At 35.3% G+C, this 13,139-nt stretch overlaps 1 protein-coding gene across 5 annotated transcripts in view; it reads right to left on the bottom strand.

Annotated features, from left to right (window-relative positions):
- Positions 1-13,139, bottom strand: part of ephb6 (eph receptor B6) — a 140,403-nt gene that overhangs the window by 27,575 nt on the left and 99,689 nt on the right. For all 5 annotated transcript variants that reach the window (XM_052578017.1, XM_052578018.1, XM_052578016.1 and 2 more), the window contains exons 2-3: positions 1,718-1,782; positions 26-298 (exon numbers count right to left, since the gene is read on the bottom strand). In XM_052578017.1, coding sequence (XP_052433977.1) covers positions 26-298; positions 1,718-1,782 — 338 coding nt within the window. The remainder of the gene's footprint in view (positions 1-25; positions 299-1,717; positions 1,783-13,139) is intronic.

The raw sequence follows: 13,139 nt of genomic DNA, 5'->3' as shown, positions 1-13,139 counted from the left end.
TATGAGCTAATCCCTCATCGCTCACCTCAGCTACCCAGGTTCTCTCCAGCTCTCTCTGAGAGTCAGCCTGTTTGTAGTACAGTGTCAGGGTCTCCCTGCATGTCGGGGAGGGTGAGCGTAGACTGGCACAGTCTCGAACCGAGAAACGAAGTGTCACAAAGATCCGTGGAGCTGACTGCCGGTACAGGAAGGGCGTGGCCAACCAGTTGTCTTGGAGACGAGGGTTTTGATTGACATTGCAGACTTCAAAGGTACGCATGAGTCTCCCCTTGTCATCTAACACGCTCACCTCATCCCACTGAGAGGAGGAACATGAGAATGAAAATGAACCTGAGGCATGAATACGGCACAGCTACAAAATGTTTACAAAGATGTTGAAAATATAGAATGAAGTTCAGATCCCTTTTGAATTTTTCTAGTTTAGTTACATTTTTATATATTTGATAAAAAAAAAAATATATATATATATATATATATATATATATATATATATATATATATATATATATATATATATATATATATATATATATATATATATATATATAGTTAAAAACCATATCTTTCTCTCTCTCTCTCTCTCTCTCTCTCTCTCTCTATGTAATTTATTTATATTTACATATTTATAATCATTTGTGTGTGTGGTTTTTTAATCCTCAGTTTATTTCCAGTTTAATTTAAGATTTGAAACAAATTGTACTTTAACAAATATTTTAATACCAACGAATATAAATATATATATATATATATATATATATAAAATTAAGAAAGCTATTGTCTGCATTTGGGACCCGGAGATAATAATCCACAGCTCTGTGAAAAAACAAAAGATTCTTTTTTTGTGTGTGAAATGACAGATTGGATCAAAGAAATGCCCTGCCCTTTTCCGTTTCTTCAGGTGATTTAAGCTGAAAATCCCAGACAAACCCCAAATCTCTCAAACACACAAAAGACATCACAGACACACACCCTCACTGACTCACAAAGAGGCGGAGAACAACTGCCACGCTGAGAAATGGAGAGAGACCGAGGATGAAGAAATACAATACATAAATACAAACAGACAGAATGACTTAAAGGAGATGGAGAGAAATACATCAAAAACTTAACATGAAAAGACTGCTGGAGGAATTAAAACATTCGTTTGGAGAACTAAAAGGAAACGAAACGAAGAAATGGGACTGAGCGGGAAAAAAACAAGATGGGGACGACAGCTTGAGAGAATGAGAAGATGAGTGAAGGAGAGGGGGAGAAATTCAGAAAAGCACAGATGGATAGATTAACAAAGATATGTATGCAGACCAAGTGACAGACAGAAAAAGAGAGACAGAAACTGAGATCTGGCAAGAGAAGCTGGGACAGGAAGTATAGGACTACTAGTTCTTCTCAGTAGGTCAGAGACTCTGTGCTGCCCAGGGCCACAGAGACAGCAGATATCACGGTTGAGCAGACAGAAAATACACACACAAGAGGATGAAGGAATTGAGGGAGGGAGGGAGGGAGGGAGGGTTTAATATGCTCCATTTCCTATCCTTTTGGAAAGGTGGGATTAAAACAGGAAGTACACACCCACACATAAAAGAAGAAGTCATCAATAAGCTTTCCACACACACACACACACACACCCAATCAATCACATCAGGATATTCTAAATCTGTCGGATTCATAAAAGCACCAGGGAATGTGTGCTGTTTTTAAAATCAAGTCTGAATCTTACCCCTGTGTCAGGATACGCTGTCCAGCCTAGTTCAGCGGTGGACTCCGTAATGTCCAGCAGCATTACTGAGGAAGACAGGAAAGGACAGAGAAGTAGAGAAAGAAAGACGGAGACAGTAATTATTTCCATAATTTCTTTATTTAGATTAAAGCGGGTCATAATCGACAGACAATAAAAGACAGGTCCCACCCCTTTAGTAATTAAAAAAGGACGAATTGTCCCCAACAATATTTGATATTAGAGCTCTGTTTGTTGTTTGGATGACAAATGGTTTAAATCTTAGCGGTCTAACAGTATTTGTCAATGTCAATGATTGAGACCAATTGAATCAAAGAAGGCAGAATTTACTGCTCACAAATAATGAACATAAATTCCAGTTTGACGCTCTTTTTTATGGTAAATGAGTACGAGGTACTGCTACTGTAGGTCTCTCATGTTTATGTGTTCGTGTCTCTTGTTTTGTAATTTAGTCGTAGTCATGATCCTTGTCCCTGTGATATGACTCTGTCATGTGGGTCCTTTAGTTCTTGTATCTAAGTCTCTTTAAGGCAAGTCATGTCACTCTGCGGCCATCTTTGAAACGCCTCTTGGGCAGCTCCTATCTCTTTGAATGGGGAAACATCCAATTCTCCAAAACTGTTCACTAAGCTTACAATTAAATTTCATATTTGAAATCGTCAATGAAATCTACCTCACATATAACAATAAACCTCACAATAAACATCACACAAACACACACACACAAATGGCACATATACTGAGAATGAGAGTGTTTTCAATTCAGCCTCCCCCTTAATGTTGAATGTACATTAATATTTGACAACTGTTTTTAAGACAGAAATGTTACATGAGCAGCAGTAATATACAGTGACCAGTGTTGGGGGTTATGCATTACAAGTCATGCAAGTTACATAATCAGCTTACTTTTTTCAAGTAACTAGTAAAGTAACGCATTACTTTTTAATTTACAAAATAATATCTGAGTAACTTTTTCAAATAAGTAACGTAAAGTTTATTGATTAACATTAATTTATTGATTGACAGCTCTCCTGTCCCCATGTTGAGAGAAATCTGTAACTGTAGTTCTAAAATAAATATTAATATGCATTAATTAATCTCACTCAAATAGAAAAAGAAAGAAAAAACACAGATTCAGTATTCCTCAAAATGAATAAAAATTATGCACCTCAGAATATGACGCATACCTCCAATAATTAAATGTTAAACAACACAAATATTTTATGCATTTAATCCCATTCTAAACCAATGTCTTTGCTTCTGATCCAGTTCAACAATACTAATAAGCAAAAATTAGTCTAGACAAACATTTGTGTGTCTTTTTTTTTATAACTGAAATGTGCATTCTACTGTACGGACGTAAATTTACCTGAGGCGTATTCATTTCACTTTCGTGTGAAAAGGTTTTTATATTTGCCAAAACTTTTTTATTTTAAAAACAAACAAGCAAGCCCTGTCCATTTAAAAAAAAAGTAACCCAAAAGTAACATAACACATTACTCTCCATAAAATATACCTAAGTAACATAATTAGTTACTTTTTTTATGGAGTAACGAAATATTGTAATGCATTACTTTTAAAAGTAACTTTCCCCAACACTGACAGTGACACAAACTATTCAATTTCTTAATTTAAATGTAATAATTTTGAATTGAAAATATAGGTGAGATTATATGCTATTTTTGTGTTATCTGAGTGAAGTGGCTTTTGTGAGGCAGGACTTGATTTTATAGATCAGGAACTGATTGGGCCATTGTCATACTAAAATCTCATGCGAGGGACAGGTTGCTGAAGGGAAGACACACATAATCAGAGATGTTGTTGTAAAGGCAAGGCAAAGTTCATGTTTTTGATTAGAGATTAAGAAATGTTAGGACATAAAATAAATCAGGTATGTTTAGGATCTTTGTCATTTAAGTGCTTCACGTCACAAAAAGGCCATAATCCTGGGTCATCATAACACGTTTTTATTTTTTTAATTTTTTTGTATGTTTCACAAAGTTATAAAGTTATAAAAAATAATTCCGGATATTCAGGTTTTGAAGTTTCACAATGTACATATTTATTTCCAGTTCAGTTTAATCGGTTAGGAGTTCATACACTCCTAATCTAGTTTGTCCAATTAATGCATTTTCTGTCACTATTTATGCAACAAAATGCTCAAACTAAATATAATGTCTTTGTTCAATTTATGATTGTTTGTGATTAAGTGGTACAAACTAAATAAAATTGTTGATAACATGAACATCAGGTTTTATTATCATCATATCGAAAATCACTCGATTCCTGATGCCATTAAAACAGCAACATACCAAAGTTGATGCTTAAAATATAATTTGATATAATCAGTAAAATATCTTCTTTTTTTATGAAAAAGAGAAGCATTTCACTTTTGTCTCAGACTTTGCTACTCTACTGTGTGTCAGCAAGGAAATTCAAGAGTGTCACCAGGAATGCACTGCTAAAATGTGCACAACACTGGATTGCGCCTGTCAACATCCCATATGAAAAATGTGCCACAGGCAGAACTTAAATGCTCTTCATAATAGAGGTTGTTATGACCAGAATTGGGCAGCTAAGCTGTCCTACCTCATCAAATCATGTTTTCCCTGACATTCATCTAATGAACTGTTTATCACCGAAAGAGGATGAGAAAGTAAAAAGAAGCCAGTGAATTATTATCTGAAATCCATCGTACTGTTTACAACTGAATTATTTCTGAAAAGTTTCATGTTTTTTTAATACCACATATTTTTCCAGATGAGGGGAGGTTGAGCTCTGGCTCCTCTGGGGCAGCGTGAAATAGGCCAAGCCCTCATGTAAAGTCTCTTAAATTGATCAAACTAAACTGAGCAAACAAAAAACAAATGCAGTCATATAAAGCACATTCACAGAACGCTTAAACCTCACACAAACACACACACAGCTGGCATATATACTGAGGACAAGAGTGTTTTTAATTCAGCTTCCCCCTCCCTCCTCTATTTGCCCTTAAAACCACGCAACTGATATAATTCTGTGGCTTACATTAAATCCCCCCTTCCATCTCTCTCTTGCTAGCAAATAAACAGATTTTTTTAGATTATGTTCACAGATGGGGACCCTGCAAATCTCTCCGCCAATCTATCATTTCCCTGTCTGTCTCTCTCCATTTGGTTCTTATCCATCACTTCTCTTCCTCCAGAAGACAGTGATGCCTTGGAGCGTGCAGGGGTGGGATTTTGGAAAGCTTTAGTGTCTTTTCCTTCTGTAAACAGCGAACATGAAAAGAGGGCACTTCTATAACAGTGTGTTTGGCGATGTTGTGCTTTTAAGGGATTATGTATTCCTTAATATTAAGCATTAGTACCGGGACAGTGAGACTGTCGAGCATATAATTAGAATAAATCCAGACTGGAAACAAATGTAATTGCTATTCAAACTGTGCCTATGAACTGGCATATTAATGTCTTGAGCATTAATGTCAAAAAAAGTTTCATGATAATTATGTCAATTATCTTGAAATCTTTCTCTAAAATAAATTTAATTTTGTTTAGGAGATTAGAAATGATAGAATGTCCTAAATGCTATTTTCCTAAAAGCAATACTATAAAATGTATGATAAGGAATGTTTATAGTTTTAGTGATTCTTGATTGATAAACAGTTGCTCTTTGCGCGTTTCTTACATCCTTTCAAACACATTTAATTACTGTTGAAGATTTTTTTTTTTTTTTAAACTGATTAAGTTTGTGTTTGTAACTGGTCAGTCGAATAGTGTTAAGTCACATACCCACAAGGAAAAGAGTATGAACGCGTCTCCAATTAATGTAATGACTGTCATGGCATTCTTGTAATGTTCTTTTATCACAGCAAGGGGAAAAACAACAATTAAAGAAAATAATGAAATGCATTCATCTATAGTTGGGATAGCAACAAAAATGGCCAACCTTTAAAAGGGAGGAGAATATTATTTAAAAGTTTTAATCCAGTAAGTTTTATGTATCAGTTTTCACAAAAATATTGAACAGCACAGCTGTTTTCATCATTGATAATAATAAATATTAGTTCAATCATGACAACTCTCGGAAGGATTGACATGGTAATGTACATGACAGTGTTAAAGTGTTTGGTCTTGGCAGAATAGATCTGATACGCTGTTGCAACATTCAACTGCTGCTATGAGCATGTAAGAAATACAGCTGCTGCACATATAACATATATATGAAATAACCCCTATATATTGCATACCTGATCACCCCGTAGCAGATTTTTACAGGTGGAGCCATGTGCGCCATGTGATGATCCCATGTGATGATGCCATTATGTTATATTGAGTTTGACCTATTGGACTGCAGCATCTAAAGTTTCATGACAGAACTTTGGAATGTTGCTTGTCAGACTGGACGAACATGAAGATCATGTCACACTGTAGAGGCAGGAGGTAGAGCTTTTTCACATTTGGCTCCCAAACTCTGGAATAGCCTTCCTGATAATGTTCGGGGTTCAGACACACTCTCTCTGTTTAAATCTAGATTAAAAAAGCATCTCTTTCGCCAAGCATTTGAATAATGTATCTTAAATTGTGAGTGTAGTTGCATCTGATCAAATGCACATTTCTATTCTTTAGCTTGGGTTAAACTAATTAATTTTACTTTGTTAGATCAGCAGCTATGCTAATGATGTCTCTATTTGTTTTTATGTTTTGCCACGACTAGGATTTACACAAGCTCCAGTCTGGATCCAGAACACCTGAGAAGAGATGATGCTGACCATCAGAGGACCTCAGATGATGCTAACCCTGAATCAGTGATACAGTTTGATTTTTGGCATAAGTCACACTGTAGGACTGTGCACCACTGCCAGAATTTCGTTGGAGGAATTTATTATAGTAATCTTTTAGTATTTTAAAAATGTATTCCAGACGACAAAATCTTGGTCAAAATCGCAAAGAATGAGCTAGACTAGAATGATTTCTGAAGGATCATGTTACTGGAATAAGGGCCACTCCACAGGAATAATGTAATACAATATATTAAAATAGTTTTACTTCATTTTTGACCAGATAAATGCAGCCTTAGTGAGCATGAGATATTACTTTTAAAATCAACAACAAATCTTAGTAGCTTATCTTCTATTGCTGCCATCACTGGCCAAGTATCCAATCATGTTTATTTATTTATTTGTATTAATATTTACGATATTTGTCCCAGTGTTTGTTCCGTACAGCATGTTTGGTAAGCTTCTTCTGCTGTTTGAGTGTTTACAAGACTGTCAAATATTCTACTCAGTCATGTTAATGATGTCAAGGATACTTTTGGCCAAATGCTTTACATGAATACATTTTAATATTTGTTTGGACTGTTTTGGATCACCATTTGATGTCCAATGTCAATGTGTACTAAAGATCTTACATAAAAATGCATGCACAAGTCTTTCTCACAAAGTCTTGAACACAGACTTATAAATACATTATTAATCTTTGACCCTAAACAGTCACTTCTAATTATCTTACTGTTTTTTTTATTTTATTTGACTATCATTCAAGCACATACTCACACACACACTTGCATTTGTGGTTTATGGGGACTCTCCATAGGCTCTCCATGGTTTTTATACTGTACAAACTGTATTTTCTGTCACCCTACACCAACCCTACACCTAAACCTACCCCTTCCAGAAAACTACTGGCAATTTTTTTTGTATGTTTTTTAAGCCGTTTGTTTTATGGGGACACAGGAAGTTTATTTGGTAGTTACTATGTCATTATACACATTTGTGTTCCCATAAACTGTATATAACAGTGCGCACACACACACACACACACACACACACACACACACACACAGTATTTAACAGTCTCTGCAGGGAGTTCATCCTTTTGACCCCATTATACACAGGATGATTTATAATAATTCACATTCTCTTATATGTGCCTTTGCAAGTCAAGTACGTATTGAATGTTTTTTTTTCTTCTTTTTTTTATTTATTAAAATATGCATGCTGTGAATCATTATACACAATCTACCTTGAAATATCTTAGAAGCATCTCGGTTTGTTATTTATTTATGCAAGCGAATGTGATTTTTTTTCTGGGCAGTCCAACATGATCAAACCAGTTATAAATGCGTCACATATTGACATCAGGGTCCAATATAACTTTGGCTTCTAAAGGTATTAAACCTTTATTTATATTATTAGCAGATGTAAAGTGGAAAATAAGGATCTAAAATTGTCTCCGAAAACTCAAAATTGTCCTTTACAGATGGCCTATTCATCTGTTAGTGTGGAATGAACAGAGGGATGATTCTGGGTCAGGGCTGTTGCAGAAATTCACAGCGCCTAATACAACATTTTTATATGCCCAAGAGAAGGTTTTACCACAAACCTACAATGCTCCCCCTTCACCAGCTCTGACAAAGACTCTGCTCTGGGGCAAGAAGAGTGACAGCAAATCTTGTCACTTCACTGACAACATTTATCCTCAGATGGGTAGTTGACAAATTCACATAAACATGAGCTTTAGTTCATCAAGAATTTAGGTTAAAATTAACATATGGATACAGGAAAAGGTATGATATAATTGAATTGAATTCACACATCAGACTTCACACTGCAGGACAGTTTGAGTAGCATGTTAAAAATTATACAGCAAACAGTTATCATTGACATTCCATTTGATGAATAAATACAATAAAAAGCAGATTTTTTTTTACCCCCAGTATTATGAGCGGCACATAATTTTTCTTTACAGGATTGTCCTGGACATCTTGGCTTATGTCCTAGGTCAAATTCAGTAAGTGTGTCAAAAATATTGCCCATCTAAAAAAAGCTTTTTAGACATTCTGTTTAATACACTTTGGGGAGAACTGATGAACGAACTACCATATTTCTTCTAATCATATTCAGACAAGTGCAATTATTATTTACCTTACATTTTTATTATTATTATTATTATTATTATTATTTTACAGAAAGGGTTTCTATATAACTGATTATAAATGGTTTAAACTATGTTCTTTCTGCAAGTTTTTTTTATTTATTTTATTAGGTTTTTTTAGATATCTTAGGGCAAGTTGTCACATTGTTTCATATAAATGGATATTATGCAACTTCTTTATTCCAAATTATATTTGCCAAAGAACATTTACAGTCCTCAAATTTGCAAAAAATTATGAGGATTATGAGCAAGTGACACTTGAGTGAGTCTTCATCCGATTCATTCAAAGATTCATTAAAAAAGTCTTTACGAGTGAGTCAATGAATCATTCACTCAACTGATTTGTTTGTACACTGATTCATTCAGGAATTAAACAAGTCACTGTCTTTACAATCGTTGTGAAGTGATTCACAATCATTGACTCAGTCTTGACATGGTTTGGAACTATTTTCATTGGCAGAACAAAATAAAGTAATTGGCGGTATGGCATCTCAAATTTAAACTGTTCAATATTAACTTTGTTAATTTAGATTGTTTATTTTATGGTAACAGATATTTCGCAATATGACATGATGAAATATATTGAAAAAGACATATAGGTGATTTTTTTTTATGCTGGACTCAACAAGATTAGCTTTGCTCTGTTTTAGTCTGTATTTACTAATCTGTGTTAAGGTCAGTTTAACATGGATTTATCCAGGGTTTCCCCTAAATGACTAGTTTTAAGTTCCTAACTGTACCCTACCCTAACTGTAATTAAAAGTGTATGACCCAAACCCTAAATAGATTCTCAGGTAGGCCGTAACCCTGAGCGTGGACATGTATGAAGTGCCGGACTGCACTCAGTGGGTCCATTGTGATGCAGAGAGATGGGGCTGTTTGCACACTGATGGAAGGAAAAACTGCTGTGTGGGCCAAACCAAGTAAGTGCATGCTAGAGTAATGCACTCCACTGGCATATCATTCTCATTCCTGTGTTACACACACACGCTGTCCCCTTCACTCTGTCTCTCTGTCCCCCTCTTTTTGTGTTTATTATTAAACAGGAAAGTGACAGAAGGGCCCTGTCAAGGCCTAAACACAGAGATACATTTAGTTACATTATTGATGTGAGAGAGAGAGGGAGAGAGACAATGTTTGTTTAAAAAACTGTGACACAGGAGCACTGAGATAAAAAAGACACACAGAAAGAGACGGAAACAGAGTGACAGACAGTGTGAGAGGGTAAAGAGATAAGATGAAGCAGTGATTTTTGACCTATAGAGGAGAGCTGGCAGACTGTCATACGGAGAAGTTGTCACAGTGCTTTTGTCTGGTTTTGAGGCCAATTAAACAAATAGCAGTGGTTTGGGATGTTGGTTTCAAAGTAAAAATCCCTAAAATAATTTTTTTGTTAATTCTATCTTCCAAGCTAAGTTGGCAAATTGTGCCACATTTTTTATTTTATATATTTTTAACAAATTTGATATTGGGGCAAGTTTTCACATGTGTTTCATATGAATGGATATTATGCAATGTCTTAATTAAAATGTATATTTGCCTAGGAAAATGAAATTTTTGCCTTTGGTGATTGGGGATTTTCACTTTCTCTGTTATTCCAGTAGGTGGCAGCAAAGTGACTCTAGTGTGAATCTTCATTTGATTCATTCAAAGATCCATTCAAGAAAAAGTGACTGTGGCCCTGTCCCAAACGGTGCAATTCATGTGGACTTTCGGTCTTGTGCACTTAAATTGTGCGTGCTCGCCGAGTCTATAGGCCGTCCCATTCTTCCGCAAAGCACGCATAGATGCAGGCTCCGCTCACTTTAACTACCCAGGAATCCTTGCGAAATGCCAATCAGACAATGGATGGGAGGAGATTTCGCTCAAGAGCAATTGATGACATGGCTGACCTACATTTTACCAGTTGTTACCTTTTATACAAACATTATGGTCATCGACCAGTGGTTGATATCTCAACCATAATAATAGCGCGTTGAATAATATGTTTGCATTATGATTCATTAAATAAATAGAACTGAATATCAGGGCTTTACTGCATCATATGTAAACCTAGTATTTTTATTTAAACCTGTAAATTCATCTGTAACTCACGCACATGTTTATTAACATGTTACAAATCTACCTCTCAATGCGCCCTCGTGGACTTGTGCAAAGGGCCCTATAGGTCTGCACTACATGACATCACCAAAGTGTGGACTCTGAGGAAGTCCACAAGGAGTGCCCCATTTTGGACAGGGCCTCTCTTTATTGAGGGAGTCCTTGAAGCGTTCACTCAACTGATTTGTTTAAACACACTGATTCATTTAGGAATGAAACAAATGACTGCCTTTATGAGTGAGTAAATGAATCATTCACTCAATAAATTTGTTTGAAAACACTGTTTCGTTCAGGAATGAAGCACAACTACTGTGTTTTGCTTCGAGGTGCACAATGTTTGACTCTGCTTTGACATAGTTTGGAATTATTTTCATTTGCAGAACAAAAGTAGACAAAGTAACTGCCAGTTATTGCATCAAAATTGCAAGTTGTTCAATATGAGCTGTATTACCCGTTACATTGTTGCTTGTCATATTTCCTATTACATAGACCTATGTTTTAATTTAGCCGGGTTGATAAAAGGATGTTGTTTGTGTTTAAACATAAACTGACATAAAGAATAAAGCCACCATAAGTAATATTTTTTGTTGCAAAAACTGTGACAAAGCCAGCTTGAGTCTATCCATGTTGTTCAACAGGCAGGCATATCATATATAATCTGTAGTTTGTCCTTTATTGTCATTGCCTTTCTCGGCTGTGCATTAATATGATGTGTGGGTGTCCTGCATTAGCAGTGGTGTGCCTCTTTGAGTTGTTCACTTGAGTGCTCTCACTCTGGTATATGCGCATGCTTATGAAAGGGTAATGCTTTCTGTCCTTAATAGAGAGAGAGTATGTGTGTGTTTGGCTTCCTTGGTTCTCAGATGTGTTAACGCGCTGTGCCAGTTCACGCTTGATTAGTCAGTCTCACTCAAGACAACTCTCTACCATGTTAATCCTCCTGTAGAAGTGAAGTGTGAGTGTTTTATTGCAACACTTTTCTAGGATAGCCTCTCACACGCATACGCACACATACAGCTAAACTTGAACTCACATGGTGTTATCAAATGCAAGCAAAATACATGGGTTGTTTAAATATACACAGCAATACACATTTTTCTTCAACTACAGGTGATTTTATGGCTGATTTTGATTTGACCCTTGTATGGTGTTTGGGTCAGAGGGACCCATTTTCACTTTATATTAATAGAAAAATTATAATATTAATTGTTTTTTCAAACTCAGACTCATTGGCCTTGGCTCATTTTCTCTGAAGAACATATATCAGAGTATCCTATAGTCTGGGCCTGCTATCAGTATGTGTGTTTGTGTGTGTGTGTGTGTGTGTGTGTGTGTGTGTGTGTGTGTGAGAGAGAGAGAGAGAGAGAGAGAGAGAGTCTGTAAGAGTGTGAGTGTAAATGTGAGTTTTGTGTTTCCGCAAGGTTGTAGCACTTTATTTCATAAATGTGATGAAGGTAAAGGGCAAATTTTGACCATGTATGCTGTTTATATTGCTTGTAATTAGGATGAAGTCAACATCTGTTGAAGTATTTTAACATAACAATTTTGACTGTGTTGAATTAAAAACCCAAAACTGCAGCAGTTCCACCAGACCCGAACACTGGCTGAGTAACAAAAATATGAACACCACACAAGGGTTAAATAAACAGATTTCACCTTAGTTTTGTTATTTGAAGGTCACATGAAGGTTGTGGTGTAATTTCCACCATGACAAACAAGAAGACGACAGTGTCAGAGAAGGTCAGGTTTGAGATGAAAAATCAGACCATAAGTGTAAAGAAAACAAAAAAGGATCTCTAGGTAAATATCACTTCAACTTGTGAACAAAATTTTTTTATGGTGTGCTTTTTCCAATCAGATTGTAAATTAAATGTGTATAAATTAATTATTTATATTTCATATTTTATTGATTTATTAATAAAAAAAATGAATTTTGAGACATAAAAAGCTGGCTATGAAATCAGCCTTAAGCAAGACAGAGGAGGTGGCCTTTTTATTCTAAAATGTTTAAAAATGTCATTACCATCATCAAAATTGGGTGGAGGGGGGAGTGCATGTGTATTTGTATAAAGTTAACTGCCATTCAAAAGTTCAGAATCAATAAGATTTGTGAAATTTTTTAAAAGATGTTCTTTCTGCTCATCAAGGATGCATGACCAAAAATACAGACCAAAAAAAAAAAAATTACAAAATATAAATATTTTCTAACAATACAAGTCTATTATTATAATTTTTTAAATCGAACAACAAAAATATATTCTAAAAAAATATATATAATTTAAAAAAGAAAATAAGGTACCGACCCCAAACATTTGAATGGTATAGTGTATATCATTACAAAATAATTTTTTTTAGTATTAGTATCACAGGTTCCCCCCCCAAAAATG

This window comes from Carassius gibelio, chromosome B16, assembly GCF_023724105.1.
Source record: "Carassius gibelio isolate Cgi1373 ecotype wild population from Czech Republic chromosome B16, carGib1.2-hapl.c, whole genome shotgun sequence".
In the NCBI taxonomy this organism is placed as follows: Eukaryota; Metazoa; Chordata; class Actinopteri; order Cypriniformes; family Cyprinidae; genus Carassius; species Carassius gibelio.
Note: the sequence above shows the minus strand (reverse complement) of the source record. Positions and strands in the feature narration are given on the sequence as shown.